The sequence below is a fragment of the Mustela nivalis genome (genome assembly GCF_964662115.1).
Source record: "Mustela nivalis genome assembly, chromosome: 3".
In the NCBI taxonomy this organism is placed as follows: Eukaryota; Metazoa; Chordata; class Mammalia; order Carnivora; family Mustelidae; genus Mustela; species Mustela nivalis.
Genome location: NC_139022.1, coordinates 32,756,786 through 32,781,089, shown reverse-complemented (window position 1 = coordinate 32,781,089; position 24,304 = coordinate 32,756,786). Strand labels below are relative to the sequence as shown.

At 43.0% G+C, this 24,304-nt stretch overlaps 2 protein-coding genes across 2 annotated transcripts in view; one reads left to right on the top strand and one right to left on the bottom strand.

Moving 5' to 3' along the window:
- The window catches only part of PROP1 (PROP paired-like homeobox 1), a gene marked incomplete at its 5' end in the record, with an annotated part of 94,756 nt that overhangs the window by 28,097 nt on the left and 42,355 nt on the right, over positions 1 to 24,304 (bottom strand). The gene's annotated exons all lie outside the window — the stretch shown is intronic.
- Positions 2,689 to 21,884, top strand: LOC309861089 (zinc finger protein 354B-like). The gene is made up of 5 exons (XM_082723639.1): positions 2,689 to 2,764; positions 3,838 to 3,923; positions 7,784 to 7,910; positions 8,645 to 8,740; positions 19,740 to 21,884. The coding sequence occupies exons 2-5, from the start codon at positions 3,891 to 3,893 to the stop codon at positions 21,317 to 21,319; spliced, it is 1,836 nt and encodes a 611-aa protein (XP_082579765.1). The 5' UTR covers positions 2,689 to 2,764; positions 3,838 to 3,890; the 3' UTR covers positions 21,320 to 21,884.

The window sequence follows — 24,304 nt, the reverse complement described above, 5'->3', positions numbered from 1 at the left end:
ACCCACTGAGCCACCCAGGCACCCCTCACATTTCGGAGTCTTATGTTTATTTATGCCCAGGGATTTTAGTTGTAAGAGGGATGACATAGGAGGAATGGTGGTCATCTGTTCTGGCTCAAAACCCCTAATACAGAGTTTTTCCCAATACTTTATTATGAAAAATTTCAAACACAAAGTAAAACTGAAATAATTTTACAATCAACACCCATAAACCATCACCTAGATCTACTTTTAATATGAAAAGGGGTCTACTTCTCAACTTGAGTGGATATTTTCAGGGGTTTTCTCTCTATAATGATGTGTTATTATTGGATTATATGTTCTGCCATTCTGTATATTTCACATTTTGAAAAGTATGAAAAATATTACCTTATTTTTGTTTCGTACACACAACTGTGCGTAAGCACACATAATAGTATATATGAATAGATGTAATCAGTGTTTATTACTATTTCTTCACTCCCCATACCGTGTATAAATTTCTTATAATTTTCACAATCAGGTAAACAACAAAGCACTTTACAAAAATTATGCATATGCAGTATTTTAAAATGACGAAAATTTATTTATTTATTTATTGAACATTTCAATAAAGTACATATACAGGCAGTCTATATTAGAAAATATCTAAATGGCTCAATAAATATGAGATCATATTTAATTTCTCAAGTACTCAAAATTAGATATAAAAAATTTGCCCCCTTGAATAAACAAAAACTTAAAGAAAAAGCATTAAAAATAAAACAAAAACCCCAGAGTAAGCAAGGGTGGTTAGACATAGCACATATTATCACCAACTGCTATGGAAATAAAAACTGTAAAATCTTCCAGGAAGGCAACTAGACAATGAGCTCAGAATGCCACGAGTCCTTGATAAAGTCATTCAATTCAAGAAATTTAACTAAGAAAATAATCTTCAAAGATGCAGGTACAAGAATATTAATGGAGCAAAAACTTGGAAATAACATAACTAACAAGAAACGTTAAATAAGCTTAATTTAGTTAAATATATTTAACCAGATATAACAGCATATATACAATACACATTAAATAAGCTTAATTTATAGTTAAATAAGCTTTAATTAAATTAAGCATACTTAACTATTTTATTTATTTAGCTTATTTAACTATTTAACTATTAGCTTATTTAAATATTTAACTACCAGCTTATTTAACTATTTTAGTTAAATATGTTAGGGTCCGTAATCAAAGGAGCGAGACTGATAAAAAGCGAAGGTCAAGCAAAGCTTTATTTCACACCAAGCATGGGAGAATCAAACTGACCCCTCAGGGCCATCTCTTGCAAAGAGGCGACCCCGCCCAGCCTCACAGACTAACTTTTATAGAGCTAGTTTAGGGGGGCTATATACAGGTGGCCAATGAGATTGCAATACACAGAGAAAACTGCACAGTCAGTCATGCTAGGTCTGCCATACACAGAAAAAACTGCTAGGTAACACACAGGTGGCCAATTGAATTTCAATTTACCCTAGTAGACATATGCGTGCCCTACTGATTGATGTCTTCACCCGGCCTGACCCGCCCTTGTATCTAGGCTTTGCAAGTAAGTTCCTCTGGGAGGGGTGGGGTCAATCTAAGTTCACCGCATAAACACAAAATTACTCCCTCTGGCTAACCAGGCCCTTACAAAATATATTTTAAAATTTTAATTTGCCATAATGGAAGGCACTGAAGCCATTCAAAACATTCCTCAGGGAGAATTATCTACTGGCAAATTCAAATGTCCGAGGTACATTCATTCCTATGTGGGGGAAAAAACCAAAGTAAGTTACAATTGCTATCTGCAAGATTCCATTTTGCTAAAAGCAGGTCGGCAGCAAATGTTCACCAAAACGTTAACCACTTTTGGGCAGTGGCATTGGGTACATTTTTCTTTCGTTTGTTGTTGTTGTTTGTTTGTTTGTTTTCCCTATTTATAAAATCTCCCCAATGGGACGCGCTCCCATTATGAAGAAATGAGAACCATTGGCTTCTCCGCCCCTGGAATGCCCTTTCCCTTCACCCCCGCTGCTGCCAGGGGACCCCACTCACTCTTCTGAACGCGCCCAGATGCCACCACCCCGCTTTCCTTTGTTTCTCCCCATAACGCTTATCTTCTAAAATGTCACAGAATTACGTCCATGGCTTACTGTGCTTCCTACCAACTCCCCCCAAAAAGTTCTTGAAAGCAACGACCTTTGTTTTGTTCACTCATTCCCAACCACTTATGGCAGCCCTTGCCACAAGAAGGTCCTCGAAACACACTGGCTGCATGACCGAAGGGGAAATAGGTTTGTTCTCGGCGATTGTCTACTTGCCTTATTGTCACTGTGCCGATGTACAGCTACAAGACACGGCCCTCGGCGAACCGTTTCCTTCACGGGGAGTCGGGAGCCAGAGCCCTCGCCGCCCAAGCGGTGTGACCACGAGCCCGGAAGCGGGAACTCGGCAGGTGACAGGCTCGCCCCTCCCAGCCTCGCAGACCAGAGCGGAGAACTACACTTCCCAGAATGCATAGGTCCTCGCCTGGACTACATTCCCCAGGGGCATTAGCGGCCGTCCCTAACTCGCCCCCTGCCCCGCCTCTCTGGACAGCCCGGCTTTTGCAGCCCAAGGCTCCCGGCCTGAGTTCAGCCCAGTGAGGTTAGAGACCCGGAGAAGGGGTCCTGACCCCGGGCTGCTGTCCATCCGGGCAGTGCCGGAGCCTCCGCCTGCGGAGCACGGCCAGGAGGCGCAGACCCCGAAACCCCGAGGCCTGGGCGAGGTGAGCGGCGGAAGGTCGGTGGAATGCGGGACAGAGGGGAGGACCCCGGCCTTGGGAGGATCCTGCGCCGGGGCGCGGGACACAGGCCGGAGGCGCGCCAGTGGGGCCTTTGTAGGAGCACGCAATGGGGGCCAAAGGTTGGCACCACCACACCAGCCGTCCGGCGGACGTGCCCCTGACCGCGGCAGGTCGGGCACTTGTCCCCACCTGCCCAGGCCCCGGTCACTCCCCTACTCCCTCCCGACCCGTGCCCGGCGCGCTACCTGCCTGCCCTGCCGGCGTTTGGTTTTGCTCCCGGCTGTCAGTGAACGTGAGGAACTGTGTTTCCACCCTTCCTCGGCGCTACTGCCTTCCCGGGCTGCAGGCGCAGAGATGTGTTTTCCGATAGAAGTGAGTTGCCGGCTTCCCTCTCCCCCCACGGCAGAATCTGGACTGGAACCCAGGATTTCGGTCTCTGTGCCTGCTCCCCCAGACGGCAGCCCTGCGGCCGCCGTCGGAAAACTACTGTCATCTGTTTCCCAAGCACTTTTCTCTAAAAACCTGGAAGGAGATCCCTTGACAACAGGGGGAGGAGTTGGGGGCGGGTGCAGCTTGAGGTGGAGAAGAATTGTACCCTGCCGGCGGTGAGGTTAGAGCGGGTGCTGTGGAGACGCGCGGTACGGATCCCGGTGCACCCTCACTGGCTGTGTGCACTGGGGCAAGTGGCTCCCACTCTGCCCTCAGTTTCCTGATCTGTAAAATAGGCGTGGACAATGGCAGCAATGCTGCAGGACTGAACGATGTGAGCCGTGTCTGGCCCCTGGGGCAGGTTCAGTGAGTTGTTGCTGAAGCTGGAGTCTAGTCTTTTTTCTCTGAGCCACAGGGGTAAGAGTTGGGCCCCGGCCCACGTTGGGCTGGCGTGTGTCTGGGCCTGTCCAGCTCCAGCTCCTTCTGACTTCCCTCTCCGAGGGCACGTGGCCTCAGTTCTCAGGTGGTGGAAGGATTTCAGAGCTGGTGATTCTCAGGGCTGGAAAGCAGAAGAGGCGGAAACCAGAAGGGGTTTCTCTGTCCTGGCTCCCTTTTTCCTCTTTCAGATTTGTCTTCTGGAGACTCTACCCATCCTCAGGGAAGAGCCCAGAAAGAAGATATGGCTATTGGACCGAGGGAAGCAAGATCTCATGTGAGTTCATTGACATCTTTGGTCTTAGAGACAGATTTTTTTTTTTTTTTTTTTAAATTCTCAAATCAAAGTTCTCTGCTGCATGCAGTCTTCTGCAGGACCTGAAGCCCAAGCCCTTTCCTCCTTCAAGAGTCAGTCCACCCACGGGGAGGGTGGATTCTGTAGGGAATGTTTGCCTCCTCCCTGACACTCCATGTCTAGTGTTTCCCTTTTCTTTTCCTAACAGATACTTCTTTTTTCTTTTTCTAAAAATATTTTATTTATTTATTTGACAGAGATCACAAGTAGGCAGAGAGGCAGGCCAGGGGTGGGGGGTGGGGGGAGCAGGCTCCCTACCTAGCAGAGAGCCCGATGTGGGACTCAATCCCAGGACCCTGACATCATGACCTGAGCATAAGGCAGAGGCTTTAACCCACTGAGCCACCCAGGTGCCCCCAGACACTTCTTTTTATTCATCAGTCTCAATTCAGTGTATGATTACTAACTTGATAGGTGAGATGCCACATGGGGACAAAACACACACACACACACACACACACACACACACGGCAGCTCCTTTCTGGCCCTGCTTCCTTGGTTTGCCCTGGTCTCCCTTCCTACCCTTGTTTTTTTTTTTTTTTTTTTTTTTTAAGGATAACCTCCCTAGGCTTCTCCAACCCATCATTGTCCGTTTTTTCTCCCTCTTTACTTTGTGGATTATGTTCCTTATTTCTGTACTCTCTTGAAAACTTTTCTCGACCTGCCATTTTCACCCTTCTATTGTTGGAAATGGGGGAGGGACCCAGTCCAGGTGAGCCATGCTTGAACAAGGAATAGCCGTATTGGAAGGGACACAGCTGGAGAGATCTCTGGACTCCAAGGACAGAGAGAAGACTCCCCAGGAGGGAGCACGGAGGGTGTACAGGATATCAGGAGTGGAGAGGCAGGGTCTCCGGTGGGTAGGAAGCAGAGCTTAAAGCCAGACTGCTGGGCTTGAACCCATCTCCTTGGCTACTGTTTGTGGGCCCTGGACAGATGTGCCTGTTTCCTCACCTGGACAATGGGAATAACAAACATGCTGACCTCATGGGACAGGTGAGAGGGTCACACGAGTCAGTGCATGGGAAGTGTTTGGATAAGGGCTGGGCACTAGCAGACACCCAACAAGGGGTGGTCATGGGAGCCGGATGGTGTTACTGAAGTGATGATACCACTCATGCCAACAGATGGGACCTGCTGGACCGTATTGCTGGGACTTGTCCTTTCATTGCTCATCTGCATCTGACAGTCACAGTGTTGGGTGTCTGCATGAGGGTGTGGCCTTTGTTTTCATGCCCACGCTCGCACAGCAATGATCATTCCCATGTTTCACATTAGCAAACTTGAGGCTCAGAGACATCCAGTAACCTGAATTCAAACCCCAGTGCAGTGTGTCTGGCCTCTGGGTCCAGGCTTGTCACTGTGCAGCCATTCCCCTGGTGCCTCTTTCAGATCCCAGGGCAGCCCCAAACCCCGTGTTGCCAGAGCTCTTCTCCACTGTTGTGTTGATTTGGGGCCCATGAAACGTTGTGGTGGTTGATCTTTGGGCTGGGACTGGCCAGTGCATATTTCAAAGCTTTCCCCTCCAGTTCCTACAGACTGACCTTGCTCTCTTGCCCAGAATCTTCTCCAACCTGCAGGGGAGTGAATACATGTGGCATTTTCCCTAACCTCACTTGCTCCCATGTGCCCCTACTGCATGGGCTTGTGGGTAAAGCCCGGCAATGGGCGTTTAAGACCAGAGAGAGAATATACCAAGTGCTGGCTTAACAGAAGACTTTAATTATTGTCCTGCCTCTGCTGCTGGTAAAGTAGGTGGCCTTTGGTCTTGACTGTCCTGGACCTTCTGGTCCTGATCTCTAAAATGAGGATATTGCTGGGAGATGGTATACAGTCCTGCCCAAGTACACATTCTTCTTTGAATTGATCCAAGGTGTTTATCTTGTCTGCCAGCTGGATGTAAATTCTTTGAGAGCAAAAATTATTTCTTATATTCCTCCCCAATATGTAAATAATTCAGTGTTTTTCTTACCATATAGATATTTTATAATCATGGTACACATTGTAGAGAATAAAATATGCATGTATGTATGCATAGACGTGTAGATACGTGTGTGTGTAGAATTGACCCTTGAGCAACATAGGTTTGAACTCGGCAGGTCCAGTTACACATGGATTTTTTTCGATCAATATAGTAGAGTACTGTAAATGTATTTCTCTTATGCTTCTTTTTTGGTTTATTGTTTGAGAGAGAGAGAGCACAAGTAGTTGAGTGGAGACAGAGAAAAGAGATAGAATCTCAAGGAGATTCTGTGCTGAGCACAGAGCATGATGTGGGGCTCGATCCCATGACTCTGAGAGCATGACCTGAGTGGAAATCAAGAGTCAGAGACTTAACCAACTGATCCCACCAAGGCGCCCCTTATGATTTTCTCAATAACATTTTCTTTTCTCTCGTTTATTTTAGTGTAAGAATATAGTATATAATACATATAACATGCAGAATATGTGTTTATCGACTGTTTACTTTATCAGGAAGTCTTCCAGTCCACAGTAGGCTATTAGTAGTTATGTTTTGGGGGAATCCAAAGTTAAATGTAGATTTTCGACTGTGTGTGAAGTCAGGGCCCCTAACCCCCTCCTTGTTCAAGAGTCATCTGTATGTTAATTTGTTCATATATTCAAAAGAAAGTAGAATCACCCTTAACCCCACCATCTGGAGATAATCACTGCCAATCATTTGTTATATATCTCTCAGCATCATTCTCATATATATGTATATATATATATAAACTTTTATCAGAAATGAGTACAAACTACACGCTGATATATAACAAATATAAATATTTGTATTTAACATGATCATGGAAGTCTTTTTAACAGATACTGACCTAACCATCAGTTGCACTGGTTGCATAGTATTTTATATTGATGTGACAATAGCTAACATCTGAAGTTTTGGTAGGCCCCAGACATGGTATTAATTACATTGTATGGATTATCTCATTTATTTAATAGCTCTATGCAATAGGTTGTGGGAGGCATTTCTGCAGTTAAGAATGAAGCCTTGGACATGTCCTTGGACTGGAATCCCAGGTCTCCCACTGACTAGCTGTGAGACTTCAGGCAAATTTATCCTCTCCGTGGCTCTTTTCTGTCATGTAAATGGAGACAGTGATAATATCTTCTCTTAGGGTTGTTGTGACTTTTAGATAAAGATTATATTAAAGATTAATAGGTAACTGAATTAGAAAAAAGAAAGATCAATAGAAAGCTCTAGGGATTGTACCTGGCCTGTATAAAGCATTTGGGAGAAGAGAGAGATTTCAGTTTCCATTATTTCTGTCCTCCAGCTTCAGTGGCACTCAGAGAGTGCCTTCTGTTAGTGACCCTGCCCTTCATCATCCGTGATGACCTAGCTTGTTTCTCATTTTTTTGGTATTACTAAACCATGATAAATGCTCGGTGTGCACTTTTGTGTACTGCTCATTATAGTAGAAATATAATAATTGGTGAGTTAAAGAATAAACACATTTTAAAGATTTTAATATGTATTATCATATCCCCATCTGCAAGATTATTCTAATTAACATTCCAGTGGTCTTAATTCCTCCCTGCATCTCCTTATAGTGGTTAATACTGGGCCTGGTAAGACTTTATGCAGCTCAGTATGTATTTGTCACTGGCCAATGGTTCATTGAACAAGAAATAACCTGAAACCTTAAGAAACAAGAATGACATCAGAAGCCTTTCATGGCAGCCCATCCTCCCCAGCAACTGCCACCACTTTTACCCTGTGCGATGGGAGGTCCTGGGTGAGCTGAGATGGCTTGTCATTACAGGTGTCGGTGACCTTCGAGGATGTGGCTGTGCTCTTTACACGGGATGAGTGGAGGAAGCTGGGTCCTTCTCAGAGAAACGTGTACCAGGAAGTGATGCTGGAGAACTACAGTAACCTGGTCTCACTGGGTAAGGGAATTTTCCCTGTAGATGAAAAAGTCAGACAGTACCATAAGTCAGCACCTGCTTCCCTGCATAAAAGCTGTGGGGCATCAGGAACTTTCAGCTGAATTTGGCCTTAGGGCTGTGCACATTGTAAATAAATATTTAAAGCTTCTTTCCCACTATAGGCATGGATTTGTCCCACATGTGGGATAGCTGACATACTTGTATGTTAGAAATTCCCTCATAGTTAGGCAACATTTCCTGCTGTGATTTTCTGTGATTTGTTTGCTCAGCTCACAGCAGAAAGCATCCCTCAACCGTCTTCATTACCCTGCCGCCAGCCTTTCCCAATTCTCCCTTCCAGCCTGACGAATGTGTATAAACCATCTTTGAAGGGGAGTCAGATGGTGCTTTCTCATTTTAAACAGGGCACTTGGTGTGGGTACCTGTTTACAAACATTTAGTCTGTAAATCTAATATGTTCCCTCTTCTGTGGCAAGCCATGGGTACTCTAGTAACCAGAGCTGCCTGTGAATCCGGCGTCTCTAACCTGCAGCTACTTCCCACACGGCCACACCCTACAAGCCCCTTGCCTTTCCCCTCACACACTCCCTCACGTCGCGGGGCCACGGCTGGAACACCCCACCAGAGCTCTTTGTACCATCCCATGCGTTTTCCACTCAGATCCATGATGCGTCTTTGAGTCAAAAGAAAACCAAGTCTTATCTTTCTCTTTTCTTTTTCTTGTCTCTGAGCAGGACTCCTATTTTCCAAACCAAGAGTGATCTCCCTGTTGCAGCAAGGAGAAGATCCCTGGAAGGTAGAGAAAGAAAGTCCTGGAGGCCCCTCTCTAGGTGAGTGGGTGGGACCGAGCGGCGGGGGGTGGGTGCGGGCAACAGTCTGGGGGGGTAAGTGGACAGTGTGGCTCGGAGATGTCGATCAGGAAGGTTTCTCCGGGGCCTCTGTCCCCCACAAGCGGCAGAGGGGGGATGCTTAGGCCCCAGACATGAGCTTCCTCTTACTCTCTTGGTAATCACTTACCAAATGAATCTCTGGAGAGCTCTTCTTATTCGTTCCGTTTTCACAGGATCGCTGCATCTCGGGGATTCAGTCAGTGAATAGTGTATTTAAGGAATGGCAGAGAATCCATCTGACCAAGGCTCGCTATAGGAGAGAAAGAGCCGAGGAAGGAAAGGGTGTCTGAAAGCTAGCAAAGCCGCATTACACTGGGCTTTGACAAGAGTCTTCTGCATGGGACCATCCCATGGAAATGAAGGATTTTCAGCAGAAGACTGGAGTTCTGGGTATTTTAGAAAAATTGGCTTAAATGTGATAGAGTGTTAATGTCCTCTGGAGCAAGCCCCTATTCTGGCATTGAGGGCCACTGTCAGAGACAAGAGTGGCTGGTGTGGACAGAACTGGCAGGGGCCGGGGGGCAGCTACTGATGTGTCACTGTTGATGCTGAAGAGTGATGACGTGGCTATGTGTGTATTTGTAATGTGTGCAGAAGTGCAGACAGAGGCTGGGGGGACACACCTGAGCTGGTGCCAGGAGCTCCACATGGAATGGGATTGAGAAGGGGCAGGACGAAGGAGGGCTTTAGTAGTATGTAATCTTAACATTTCATAGAGAATAGATTGACGAAATCCTTATGTAATTTGAGTTTAATAAGAATAGTCACTTTGAAGCATGGTGGGGGGTAGATTGAAAGTGAGGGAAAAGCTGATGGGGAATCTTCCCAGAGACACTTGCAGTAAGGCAGGCGAGATGTTTCTAGGGTGGGACAAAGGTATGGGCACTGGGGTCCAGAGGGAGGGAGACGGGTCCCTTTGTTAAGGGTGTAGGGTGAGTTTGCTGTGGGATGGGTCTCACTGGGGAGCAATGCCTGGGGAGAGATGCTGGTCGACAGCTGTATGAGGTCTATGGGAACTCCAAAGGCAGGTCAGGGAGCCCTCAGTACAAAGGTGGCATTTGATGCCTCAAGTTGACCAGGCGAGGGCACAGAGCAGAGGACAGAATCCCAGGAAACCTCACCATTTACAAGGTGGGTTAGGAAAGACGACTCTGGCTGAGCCTGAGAAGTCATCAGAGGAGAAAAACGGGAGAGGCAGCTGACAGGGAAGCTGGGGACAGAGAGCTGATGAGTGCAGGAGGATCCAAGTTTGAGTCCCCATCCCCTACTTTCCTGTCCCCTAATGGATGGTACGTACGTGAGCTCTGTGCTGGGCACTGGCCATGCAACATTGGACAGAAAGATGCAGGTTCTGCCGGCTAGAGATCACGGCTGGGTGGGGAGACAGGTGACGGTGCACTGAGCGCACACAGGGTGTAGAATGACCCCATAGGATGGCTGCAGAGTGTGTGAGCGTGCGCAGCAGAAGGGGCGGTGTAGGCAGAGGCTTCCCAAGGAGGTGGGATCGGAGGATGTGGAGCCGGGTCCAGCCACAGGAAAGGTTCACCTGATTCGAGAGAAAGGAAGCCAGTGGGTGCTGCCGTGAGCCAGGAGAGCTCTGCAGGGACCAGATGCCACACAGGCGGGGGGGAGCCTGGACACAGGATCTGGTCTGTGTCTGAGAGCCAGGCCAGGAGCCTGGGGACTGGGAAGTGTACACTGGGGCCCCAGGTGTACACTGCTGAGAGCAGCCTACAGGCCGAGGGGGGGCCTGTTGACGTGGAAGTGAGGGCTCCTCCCCGCTATTGTCAGGTCCAGATGCATCAGTGATGGCCTCTCATTCCATGGGCCCCGCACAGGAGCTGCAGGCTGGGTGTTCTCCCTCCCCAAGCCCGCAGGCCAACGGAGCCTGCTTCCCACCATACTCTGAGGTTTCTGCTGTGGGTACCACCTGTGTGTCTGTCTGTTTATCTTACTCTGGTTTGGAAGAAAGACACGAGGTCTGGGAAGCGGGTAGAGGCCACTGTCAAGTGCCTAGAGCAGGCAGGAATCCATGAATCAGCCGAGGCTTGGCAGGGTGGCATCTGGGCAGCCAGCAGGAAAGATCTGAGGAAGAGAAGGAAGTCTCTGTCCCTTTCCCCGCACCTCGGGAGCCTCCCATCCAGGAACGCATCTCTCTTAGTGAAGTGAGTCATTGGTGGGTTCCGGGGTGTAAAAGTGTGACCGGAGTCTAGAGTCTGGAGCTGTGCTGAGAGGCGCTGGGGCCCCCAGGCAACGGGGCTGGAGTCCTCAGTAGCCTCCTCCTCGGTGTTGGGGACATGTCCCTGAGGGTGGACCACAGGTGGGCGCCGGGAGGAAGGAAGGACAGTGCAGCCGACTGGTACGTGCATGTCCCTGGACAGGATGCACCTCCTCTCCTGCAGAGATGGCAGTCACCCCGGGGCACCCCGGGAGTGCCTGCATGTGTCTGTCTGTCCGTCCAGCACCCCTGGCAAGTCTCCATCTGCCCTGACTAATGCAGCCTCGGAATGGGTTCCCTTCGGAGTGCAGCTGGCTTCACCCTAAGCACGTGTGAAGGATGGGGTGTTCTGGATGTAGCTCAGGTGGTTAACTCTTGTCAGACCTGAAACCTGCCCCTCCCGCAGCTGGTGACCGAAAAGCCTGTGCTCCAGGGTGGACTTGGAGCACCTCCAGCAGCCTCCCAATGTCCCCCCCCCTTTAAAAAAATTTTTCAAAGCTATTCGCAAATAGGAAAAACAGAAAAACAGAGGGTCACGGGGGGGATGTTTGAAGTGAGAGGTGGAAGACGCTGGCAGGAGGGGTGTGTGTCTCCTCTGAGTCTCTTGCTGAGAAGGGAGCACACCTGCGGGGGGTGCTTTGCCGGAGGAGTTGTAATGAGGCGATTAAACCAGCCGGTACATCATGAGTTAGCTCTATGCCCGAATGCGGAAATAGTCCTGAAATCTAAAATTTAAAAATGCAGGTATGATCTGGGTAAACAATTAACCTTCCAGTGAAAATGTGCTTTTCTTGCCTGTCACTTTCTCCTCCTTTGTCATCTCAGCGCAAGAAGCCTGGTGGGGGTACTGAAACCTGGCTGCGTGGTCAGTGGAGGTGTCCCTGGGGGCTGCCCCACACAGAGGGTAGGGCCTCTTTTTCTAACTTGCACCACAAAGGTGCTGCCCTTAGCAGCGCAGCTACCCAGCAGGCAGGGGTTTAAAGAAGAATCTCTGAGGAGGTGAAAGCGGAGAGCGGATACTCATAGGCGCCTCTACTGTGTTTAGTCAGTCTTGTCCTTGTCCCCTGCCCCCTCTCCCCAGCAGTACCCTTGCTGGCCCTGCACCTCCCTCCTGCCACCAACCTGTTCCCATAGCTGCAAGAATGCTCTATTAAAAGGTAAATCAGGCCACCTCACTTCCCTTCAGAAAACCTCTCCTGGCTTCCTTCTTGATGTTTACATTTCAAAGAGATGGCTCCCAGGAGCTTAAGAAAAACATCCTTGGTGGGGGCCTGGGTGGCTTAGTTGGTTAAGCAGTTAACCATCTGACTCATGATCTCAGCCAAGGTCTGGCCCTCTGGGTTGTGAGTTCAAGCCCCACATTGGGCTCTGCACCCGGTGGAGCCTGCTTAACAACCAAGAACATCCTTAGGCTATAATGTTCCCAGAGGCTTATAGTGTTCACAGGTTTATATACATTTCATATCAAAAGCACAGAGGAAGGATTTAGAAATGCAAATTTTCTCAAAGAAATGCTTTGAGGAAAAGGTAGGGAGCCCTCTTTCCCTTTGGAGCTCCCACCACAGCATTTTCCAGAGCAACTGTACTTTCACCTTCCCACCTGCTATGCAGGCATGGAGGTTCCAATTTATCTAGTGTTGCCAAACTTCTTATTGTCCCCTCATAATTTTTTATTATGGTAAAACACAAGTAACATAGAATTTGCCATTTTGACTGTTTTTAAGTGTACAGTTTGGTGGCATTCAGCTCATTCCCAAGGCCGTGCAACCATCCCCACCATCCAGGTACCAGAAGTCCTCTCTAATCCCTTCCTGAAACTCTCTTCCCACTAAACACTAATTCTCCACCCACCTGTCTCCAGGCCCCTGCTAATCACTGTTCTCTGTCTCTGTGTTCGACTCCTAGGAGCCACATAGAATTGGAATCTTATAGGGGTGCTGGGTGGTTCAGTGGGTTAAAGCCTCTGCCTTTGGCTTGGGTTATGATCTCAGGGTCCTGGAATCGAGCCCCATGTTGGGCTCTCTGCTCAGCAGGGAAACTGCTTCCCTCTCTCTCTCTGCCTGCCTCTCTCCCAACTTGTGATCTCTGTCAAATAAATAAGTAAAATCTTAAAAAAAAAAAAAAGAATTGGAATCTTAGGACACTTGTCATTTTGTGGCTGGCTTATTTCATTCCACATCGTGTCTTCAAGGTTCATCTACATTGTACATCTATCAGCATTCCATTGTCTTAGGGCTGAACAGTATTCCATTACATGTCTGCGCCACACATGGTCTATCATTTGGTCTGGATATTTGGATGATTTCCATCTTCTGGATCTTGTGAATAATGCTACTCCAACTGTGAGTGTGCAAATACCTCTTTGAATCCCTGCTTTTGGTTCTTTTGGGTACATTGGAGCGGAATTGCTGGATCACTTGGTAATTCTCTACTTAACTTTCTGAGGAACTACTATACCATTTTCCATTGTGGCCACATTAGTTTACATTCTCACCAGCAATGGAGCTAGAATTTCAAAGTCTCCATATCCTTGCCAGTATTTGTTATTTTCTGGTTTCTTTTGTTTCTGTTATCCATAGCCATCCTTATGGATTTAAAGTGGTATCTGGTGGTTTTTGATTTATATTTCCCTACCGATTAATGATGTTAAGTGGTCTTTTCATGTGCTTTTTGGCCACTGATATATCTCCTATAGGCAAATGTCTGTTTAAGTCCTTTGCCCATTTTTGTTTGTTTGTTTGTTTCTCTCTCTTTTTCTTCCTCACTTTCAAATTCCAGTATAGGTCACATACAATGTTATAAGTTTCAGGTGTACAATATAATGGTTCAACACTTCTCTCCATTTCTGTGTTCATCTTGGGAAGTGTACTCTTTAATTCCCATCAACTGTTTGACCAATTCCCCCTACCCCCCACCTCCTACCTGGTAACCATCAGTTTGTTCTCCGTAGTTAAGTCTGTTTTTTGGTTTGTCTCTGTTTTTGATGGATAGCACGTTCTGTATGTATCCATTAGTTCCAGTTGGTATATTGTGTTGTTCAAGTCCTTTACTACTTCTTTTCGTCTGGTTGTTTTATTCCTTATTGAAGGTAGGGTATTGAAATCTCCAACTATTTCTCCCTTCAGTTTTGTAAATTTTTACTTCATGTGTTTTGAGGATGTGTTATTAGGTATGTAAATGTTTGTAATTTTAATGTCTTCTTGCTGAATTGAACCTTTTATGACTATACATCATCCTTTGTCTCTTATAACTTGTTTCCTAAAGTTTATTTTATCTGATACTAGTATAGCCAGTCCAGCTCTCTTTTGGTGCTTCTATTTGCGTGAAGTAGCTTTCCATCATCTCACTTGCAATCTATTTGTATCTTTGGCTCTAAAGTGAATCTTCTATTCAAACAAAAAACAGTCTCTGAATTACAGAGAACAAACTGGTAGTTGAGGTGGGTGGGAAGAGGGGTGAAAAAGATAAAGAGGATCAAGAGTGCACCTACTTTTTTAAAAGATTTTGTTTATTTATTTGACAGAGAGAGAGAGAGAAATCACAAGTAGGCATAGAGGCAGGCAGAGAAAGAGGAAGGGAAGCAGGCTCCCCGCTGAGCAGAGAGAGCTGGATGCAGGGCTCAATCCCAAGACCCTGAGATCATGACATGAGCTGAGGCAGAGGCTAAACCCACTGAGTCACCCAGGAGCCCCCACGAGTATATCCATTTTATAAGCACTGAGTAATGTACAGAATTGCTAACTCATTATTTTGTATATGAAACTTATATAGCTGTATGTTAATCATTCTTCAATAGAAAGAAAAAAGAAAAGAAGCCAGTCTTTTATAGACAAGATTTGGTTAGATTATGGGTTTTTCCCCCATTCTGCCAAAATCTGTATTTTGACTGGATAATTAAGTTAATGTATTTATATTTGAAGTAATTACTGATATAAGGGACTCACTTCTGCCATTTGGCTTTTTTTTCTATACACCTTATATCTCTTTGTCCCTGATTTCCTACATTACTGTTTCCTTTTATGTTTAGTTGATAAACAGTTTAATTCCCCTCCAATTTTCTTTTATATATATTATGTAGGTATTTTCTTTTTGGTTACCATTGGGATTATATTTAACATCCAAAATTCATAACACTGTGATTTGAATTTATACCACCTTAAGTACAATAATGTATAAAATCTCTGCTTCTATATACTTGCATCCTCATCCCCTTTTAGTTACTGTTGTCACAGACTGCATCATTATACATTGTGTGCCTTAAAACACAGCCTAATGATTAAAAAAAAAAAAACTTTATTTATTTATTTGACAGGCAGAGATCACAAGTAGGCAGAGAGGCGGGGGTGGAGGGGAAGTGGTCTCCCTGCTGGGCAGAGACTACGATGTGGGGCTCAATCCCAGGACCCTGAGATCATGACCTGAGCCGAAGGCAGAGGCTTAACCAACTGAGCCACCCAGGCGGCCCTCTTGGTCATTCTTGAAGGATGGTTTACCAGATGGAGAATTCCCTTTTGAGGTTTTTTTTTTTTTTCTTTCAGCACACAGACTATATCAACCCAATACTTTCTTGCTTCCAAAGTTCCTGATGAGAAATCTGATAATCTTAATGAAGATCATTTGTATAAGTCTTGTTTCTCTTTTGCTGCTTTCAATATTCTCTTTTTGGCTTTGGGTTTTGACAGTTTGGTGATAATATGTCTCATTGTTGGTCTCTTTGACTTTATTCTTTTTGGAGTTCATTTGCTTCATAAATTTGTAGATTCCTATCTCACATCAAATTTGGGAAGTTTTCAGCCATTGTCTTCAAATGATCCTTCTCCCCTCTTTCTTCTTCCCTTTTAGGATTCCCACAATGCTATTTTGGTCCACTTGATGGTGTCCCACAGATCTCTTAGGATCTCTCCACTTTCTTCAATATTTTTTGTTGTTCATCCTCAGATTCAGTAATTTTAATATGGCTTATCTTCAAGTACACTGATTTTTCTGCCTGCTGAAATCTGATTTTTTAGTTTCTCTAGTGAAATTTTCAGTTATTATACTTTTCAACTCCAGAATTTCATTTTGCTTTCTTTCTGTGTTTTCTATTTTTCTATCTCTTTATTGATATTTCATTTTTTGAAAAATTCATTTTCATGGGCTTTACATATCTTTCTTTAGCTCTCCTGAGCATCTTGAAAAGTGTTGTTTAAAAGTTTTTGTGTGGGGTGCCTGGGTGGCTCAGTCAGTAAGGATCTGCCTTTGTCTCAGGTCATGATGCCAGAGTCCTGGGATTGAGCCCCCCATTGAGTTCCCTGCCCAGCAGGACGCCTGCTTCTCCCTCTCCCACCCCCCTGCTTCTGTTCCCTCTCTTGCTGCCTCTCTCTGTCAAATAAAATCTTAAGAAAAAAAAATAAAAGGTTTTGTGTAGTATATCCACCTTTATTTCTTCCTCATAGATGTTTTTTCTATTTATTTTGTTGCTCTGAATGAGTCATATCTTTTTTTGTGTGTGTGCTTTCTGATTCTTTGTTGCCAACTAGACATTTGAATTTTATAATGTCATAACTCTGGGAACTAGATTCTTCCCCTTCCCCAGAGTGATTTCCTTCTTATATATTTCCTCCTTTTCACAAAGAGAGGGCTACTTCAGTTATTTGGGAAAGCCTCTTCCAGGCCAGCTTTATTACTATAAGATATTTGAATTTGGGTAAATTGCTTAATATTTGAGTCTAGTTTTCTCATGAAATGAAAATATTATGCTAAGTGATTTCCACATTTCCAGCTAGTCCTAGAGTTCTGTATTCCTACATAACTGAATTATTTTATCATGTTGTTGATGGGGAATATGACTAATACTGCTGAAGCTACTAATCCTATGTCAAGTTTAAAAGTCCATAATTGTTATCTTTGGAAAATATTATTTGACCTACAGTATGTCCAAATCAATTCAGTAAAATCACTTTACAACAGGGAAAAATGATAGTTGTATATATGAATACATGTATTTTTACATATAACTAATTTTTTATTGTTGTCAGGGGTCTCTGTGCCATGGACCGGCCTGAGATATAAACCAAAGGTATTCTCATGTCTTTTCTGAGCTTCTACCTTTCCCTTGGCATGTATGGTGACTTTCTAAATTTCCCATGTATGGAGTTAGTTTTGGATGTCCTTATACTTAAATATGATTGCCCAATGTGGCAAAAAGGTAAAATGTGAATGGGAGAGGGTAGGGAGAAGACAGGCTCTGACCCTTAAATCCCCTGGCAGCTGCTTCAGCCAGTGGGGCAACAATGGCAGGTTGCCTTTGTGTCTATACCTCCATGACCCCAAGCAATAATCCTCAGTCAGAACCCAGATCTACAGTAATTGAAGAACAAGGCTCTTTTCACCCTAGCTTCTGCAAGCCACCTAAGGACTGTCAGTATAGCTGCCTGCCATGGAGCTGGGGGCTGAGGCATGGGTAGGGGCTAGCGACTGAAACTACCTACCATTTATCAACCAGGCTTTGCCCTAGAAGCTGCCAGCCTTCAGTTAGATTCCACAGTTTCAAAATCATTGGAGCAGCCAGATTCTGCCAGTTCATTTGTTGTCTTAGGTGGGAAAACAGAATCCTGGAGCTTCCTACTCTGCCATCTTCCTTAATGTCCACTTATTACTCTTTTGACTCCCATTTATTTTACAAGGTTTGGCATTTTCTTTCTTCTTTCTCAAGTAATGTGGAAGAGGAAGATTTGGATAGAAGTCTCACAGTTAGCTAGTAATGAGTGTGGTAAAACCTTCCATCACCACTTAGAAGTGGGTGATGGGTGGGCACTTGTTAGGATGAGCAGTGGGTGTTATATGTAAATTCTACTCCTGAAATCAGTATTACACTATATGTTAACTAGAATTTAAATAAAAATTTTAATAAACAAAAAAAGAAGTCTCACAGTTATAAAGTTATTTCTTATCATTTGGTGAAGTTTGACAGTTTGCTTACTATCCACCTACCATTGTCTTCAGTTACCCAGAAAGCTTTGGTATTTACTATTTTAATAAGTTTTATCATACTGTAAGCATTCTGATTTTTTACTTAGGAAGTATTTTTTTTTAAGTGAAAGTATTTTTTTAAAGATCTTTTCCTTAGTATATTGATATTTTTAAATTCATGTGCAGAAACCTTTTAAAATTGCAAGTCTCTTATTAGATCTGATCTTTAAGAGGAAAAGGATTAATCCACTCACTCTTATGCAAGGAATGACAGAAAAGTGGAAGAAGATTTAGTTTTTAGTTTATTATGAAAACTTTAAGCATACACACACACACACACATTTGAAACACTGTGGATTGTCACAGTTTGAGGAAGGGCGGGAGTGGTAGAGGGCAGCCCAACACCAAAGAATTATCTGTCCTCAAATGTAAGCTGAGTCCTATCTCTATATAGTACTTAAAATATCTTTACATACTTTTTAAAAAATATTATATTTTTATAACATTGAGTGGTTCTATCCAAGAATAGGAGAGGTTTTTCCATTTGTTTAGGTATATTAATATTCAGGGCTATTAAAAATTTTCCTCATAATAAGTTTTTTTTTAATATATTTGTTGTAAATTCATTCCTCCAATTCTTTGTTAGTGCCAATGAAGATTATTGACTTTATCATGTTAATTTTATATCTGCTACATCACTGATCAAGTTTTATCATTGATTTTCTGGAGTTACGTAGATAGGGTATTATAACACCAGCAAATAGTGGTAGGTTTATTTCCTCATTTCTTCTTTACTCATTCTTGTGCATCTAATTGGTTTTTCTTATGTAACTGAATTGATTAAGACATCTACTAGGAATGTTGAATAGAAGTGAAAATAATGGGCATCCTTGTCTTGTTCTTTTTTTTTTTTTAAGATTTTATTTTTATGTAATCTCTATACCTAACATGGGGCTCAAACTCACAACCCCAAGATTAAAAGTCACACACTCTACCTATTGAGTCAGCTAGGCATCCCTTGTTCTTGATCATAGTGGAAATGCTTCTAGTCTTCCTTCATTAAATAGGATACTGGTTTTAGGACCAAACTATATGTATTTTAGCATATTGAGGAATTATCCATCAATTCTTATTTTCTTTAATGTTTTTACTATCAGTGGTGCTGAGTTCTTTTGAAGGCTTTCCCACTGTCTCTAAATATACTCACAGTTTTTCCCCTTAGGTACCTACTTTGTAAAATACCACTTACTGTGGTAATAATAAGGGCAATGGATTGTTGGAGCTGGATTCATGAAAGGGTACATGGAGAAATTAACATTGGAACTGAATCTGAAGGCTACAGAGGAGTTTGGCACGTAGAAAAAGGAGTAATGACATTCAACATTAGAAACATTACATAAATGAGAACAATGGCATATAAATAATGTAAAAGTCTTTTAATGTAGTCTTTTAAGTCTTTTAACAATGGCATATAAATAATGTAAAAGGCTTTGGATATCAGACTGCACTTAATTCATACTTTTCTAATCCTGTCTTCCCATTCATTCTCCTGGTTGCCTTCCTTAAATGAGCTTCCTTTATTTTTTTAATTACCCTAGTCCTTCTGCCTTCATCCATTATTATTTTATATGTGTTACTTTCCTATTTTTCCCTCTTGCTAGTATCTTTTAGCCAGAAAGCAAGCCCTTATTTAAATACCATTAGTATTTATTCTTTCTACACATTAAGTCTCAGCCAATTGTGTGAATCATTAGTGATTTTTTTTTTCAGGATGTAAGAGCAGTCCTAAAACTACAAAGTCAACTCAAACCCAAGATTCATCATTTCAGGGGCTAAGAAGGAAAAGACTCAAAAGGGATGAACCCTGGAGTTTCCTATCAGAAAAACCCTGTATATATGAAGACAGATTAAAGAAACAAAAGGACAAAAATGAAAGTTTACAAATAATTTCAATCACCCATACAAAAATCCTCCCTGTAGAAAGAAGCCATAAAAATAGCAACATTGGCCAAAATTTCGGCCTGAAATCAGTCTTTGTTAAGCAACAGAGGGTTGCTAGAGAAAGAACACCCTCAAAATATGAAATACAAAGAAACAGCTTTAAGCAGAATTCAAACTTACTTAGCCAACCAAAAATCAAAACAGCAGAAAAGCGGTATAAATGTAATATATGTGAAAAAGCCTTCATTCACAATTCTTCCCTTCGTAAACACCAGAAAAACCACACTGGAGAGAAATTGTTTAAATGTAAGGAATGTTTGAAAGCTTTCAGCCAAAGTTCGGCTCTTATTCAGCATCAAAGAACTCATACTGGAGAGAAACCCTACATCTGTAAAGAATGTGGGAAAGCTTTCAGCCACAGTGCATCGCTCTGCAAACATCTAAGAATCCACACTGTGGAGAAATCCTATCGATGTAAAGAATGTGGTAAATCCTTCAGCAGAAGGTCTGGCCTTTTTATACATCAAAAAATCCACGCTCGAGAAAATCCCCATAGATACAATCCAGGTAGGAAGGCAGCCAGCTCATCCCTTCCTGGATGTCAGAGAATTCACCTCAGAAAGAAATCCTATTTATGTAATGAATGCGGCAACACCTTTAAGTCGAGCTCATCCCTTCGTTATCATCAGAGGATTCACACGGGAGAGAAACCTTTTAAGTGCAGTGAATGTGGGAGAGCCTTCAGTCAGAGCGCGTCTCTTATCCAGCACGAAAGAATTCACACTGGAGAAAAGCCCTATCGATGTAACGAATGTGGAAAAGGTTTCACTTCTATTTCACGACTTAACAGACACCGGATAATTCATACCGGTGAGAAACTGTATAACTGTAACGAGTGTGGTAAAGCCTTAAGTTCCCACTCGACACTTATCATTCATGAAAGAATTCACACTGGCGAGAAACCGTGTAAATGCAAAGTGTGTGGGAAAGCCTTCCGACAGAGTTCAGCTCTCATTCAGCATCAGAGGATGCATACTGGAGAAAGACCCTACAAATGCAATGAGTGTGGGAAAACATTCAGGTGTAACTCATCCCTTAGCAACCATCAGAGAATCCACACAGGAGAGAAACCATACCGGTGTCTGGAATGTGGGATCTCTTTTGGCCAAAGTGCAGCTCTTATTCAGCATCAAAGGATTCACACAGGAGAAAAGCCCTTCGAATGTAACACGTGTGGGAAGACTTTTAGACAGAGCTCATCACTTATTGCACATCAGAGAATTCATACTGGAGAGAAACCCTATGAATGTAATGCATGTGGGAAACTGTTCAGCCAGAGGTCATCCCTTACTAATCATTATAAAATTCACATTGAAGAGGATTCCTTGAAAGTAGATTTGCATGTGTGAAAGCCTTAAACCAAAGCTCAGCAGGGTATACATACTTGAGATTGATTTAATAAATGCCATGATCATGAGAAAACTTTTCTATTTTAATTTTGTCTCATCAGATATTAAATTCTAAGGATCAAGAACTCTGACTATGTAATAAATGTGTGGAAAACTTTCATACCTGTCAGTCACTTTTTTAAAAATATCTTAAGCGAATCACAATTGTTAATTGATTACAAAACCACAATTTTGACCATCTGTAAAGTGGGGTTCTTCTATCTTTTTATACAGTTTTATATATACTATATGTGATGTATAAACATGAGAAAAATCTGGGTGTAGGAGTGCTGGATTTCTCATTAGAAAGACACCAACTGTATAAGCCAGCAGCATATTTATTAGAACTAACATTTTAATAGCAAACAGAACTGATCTTAAAATATATGCATATGTAGACCAAATAATAGATTAAAAAAAGAAAAAAAAAAACCTGGAAACTACCTCAGTCTCTGGAATTTGCCTTTTCCTAAACTGTTGTCAAACTTTGTGCACAGTTTTCATTAAAAAAGAGAAAGGAAAAAAAGTGTTCTCTCACTCCTTTATTCTTCTAGTTGTTTCCAAACTACATCTAACAGTCTCCCCCAAAATTTTTGCACAATTTCTAATTTTGTTCTCAGAATTACATTTATTTGTTGCAATGAAGTCATTTATTGTTGAACTGTACTTGCTGTGTTCTGCAGTCAAATGCTCCACCACTGAGCTATACCCCTCAGTTGCTGTGTTCTGAACAGCATGTTAATTTAAGTAGAAAAAATATAGTTTGTTTGGCAGTCACTTCAAGGTTAAGCCATTAATATTTTTTTAGTTGGCTGCAAAAGAAATTTTAAGAAATAATTTAAAGAATATGTCGCTGTGGCAAAGTCTTAAAGAAATCCATTTCATGAAATTAAAGCATGTTTTCCCTACTTGAGGTTTTCAAATTTTTTTAAAAAGTCAGACTGCAAAAGCAAATAAAGGAAATAATTCTAAGCCTTAGAAATGGTTTACTCAGTAAATATTTGCTTAATCCCAGGGTTGAACCAATTACCGTCCCAGGCACTGGAAATTGTAGAGAAGAAAGAAACAGGCCCTAATCTTCAAGAAGTCAAGAATTGAGAGGATGGGGCTGAAGGGACTAGTGAGTAAATAAGCAAATTATCATAACGTGTTGAAGTTTTCACAGAGAAAGAGATGGTACAGAGGTCCCGTGTTACAGAACATCTTGCAGACATTTGCTCAGAATTCAGAAAGAAGGAATGGAGTCTAACCAAGGGAGCTTGATCAGATTTAGTGTCCCAGAGACAGGGATGCCCGAGCCCAGTTCTGGAAGAACAGGAATTCTCCAGAGAGTGAGATAAGTACTTAAAAGAGAGACAGCCACACATGCAAAGATCCAGGTACATGACAGCATGGCACATTTGTAGAACATCTATTAAGAAATGAGAATGACAGATGTTGAAGCTTGAGAAGGAGGCAGATACTAGATAACCAAAGGTCTTAACTGCATTTGATTAAGGAACCTGAATTTGATTCTGAATTATGGAATTATGGAATTATGATGAAAGATGATATCATAAAGGAAACTGCTCTGACAATAATGTATGGAGAATGAGATTAGGGTGTTGAGGACAACTGAGCAGACTGGAGCCTAGAGTATGGGCTGTGACAGTAACTTGAATGATAGGTAAATGAGGGTCTAAACTCAAGCAGGGGGCAGGGGAAGTGAAGAATGTGTGACAAATATTAACGTGGTAAAATACGGTTTTTACAATCAAATAATTGGGAGTGGTGAGTTAAGATACAGGAGTAAACCAGTGTGATCTGGCATGTGTTAAAATTGATCGTATGGATCCAAAAGGGGAATTATGAGCCAGTAGACTAGTATTAGGAGTAATTAAAATAGAGTTGGTAGTCAAAACCACGGTATATGAAATTGGTCAGCAGAAAACAGGATTAGAATGAGAAACAAAGGGGTCACAGTTAAAACCCAGGAAAACATCAATATATAAGGAGCTGGTCAAAGCTGGTCAAAGAGGAGGAATTGAACTAGATGAAATGAAATGGCTCCAAAGCCAGAAGAGCGATGTCACTGAGCCCAAATGTGAAATGAATGTCATTAGATGGTCAGTAGTGTTAGGTGCCACAAATCAAGTAATAAGGAGTAAACTGGAATTGGTAACCAGGACAGTACTGGAGACTGTACAGTGATTTATGGTGAATGGAAGCCAGATTATTCTAGGTTGGATTATTAATAGGAAGGTGAGAACTAGTGGGCTGTTTCAGACATGTTTCAAGAAGCTTAAAGGAAGAGAAGAAAAGAAGGCTGTGTTTAGAGGGGAGAAAATGATTTCTGTGTTAATGGGACAACATGCTGAGGGTGAATTAAAGGAGAGCATTAGGTGGGACAAATTGTCTGCAATGTTCTAAGGGAATCAGGGTTAGAGCACAGGCGAAGAAATTAACCTTAGGGTGGAGGAAAAAGCCTACAGAAAGATGAGAATGCAGATAAGTTCCTGTTTGATTTGGAGGTGAAGGAATTTCCTCCTGCTCACCTTATCTTCCATAAAGTGGGAGAAAGATTCATTTTTTAGAGATATTAATTATAGTAGCAATTTTGGGGTCATTGGGTATCTAAAAATATGTTAATGAATTTCAATCTGTGATTTGCAGATGTTTTTAGAAAGTCATGGCTCTGAGTTCATTCTACATTCTTGGGTCAAAATCTCCACCTTTATCACTTTTCTATGTTTGGCACTTGTGTTACTTTTTGTTTTTTCAAGAAAATTTGCTCATGAATTGGAGTTTAAAAACTACTTGGGAAGGGGGTGGCTCCTGGGTAGCTCAGTTAAGTGTCTCTGCCTATGGCCCAGGTCATGATCCCAGAGTCCGGGGAGAGAGTCCCGCATTGCTTTCCCTACTCAGTGGGGAGTCTGCTTCTCCCCCTCCTCCCTGCTTGTGCTCTCT

Coding starts and splice junctions, on each gene's coding strand:
- LOC309861089 (XM_082723639.1), top strand. CDS start 3,891: ATGGCTATTGGACCGAGGGAAGCAAGATCTCAT. Junction 7,911..8,644: donor CAGTAACCTGGTCTCACTGG/GTAAGGGAATTT, acceptor GTCTCTGAGCAG/GACTCCTATTTTCCAAACCA. Junction 8,741..19,739: donor TCCTGGAGGCCCCTCTCTAG/GTGAGTGGGTGG, acceptor TTTTTTTTTCAG/GATGTAAGAGCAGTCCTAAA.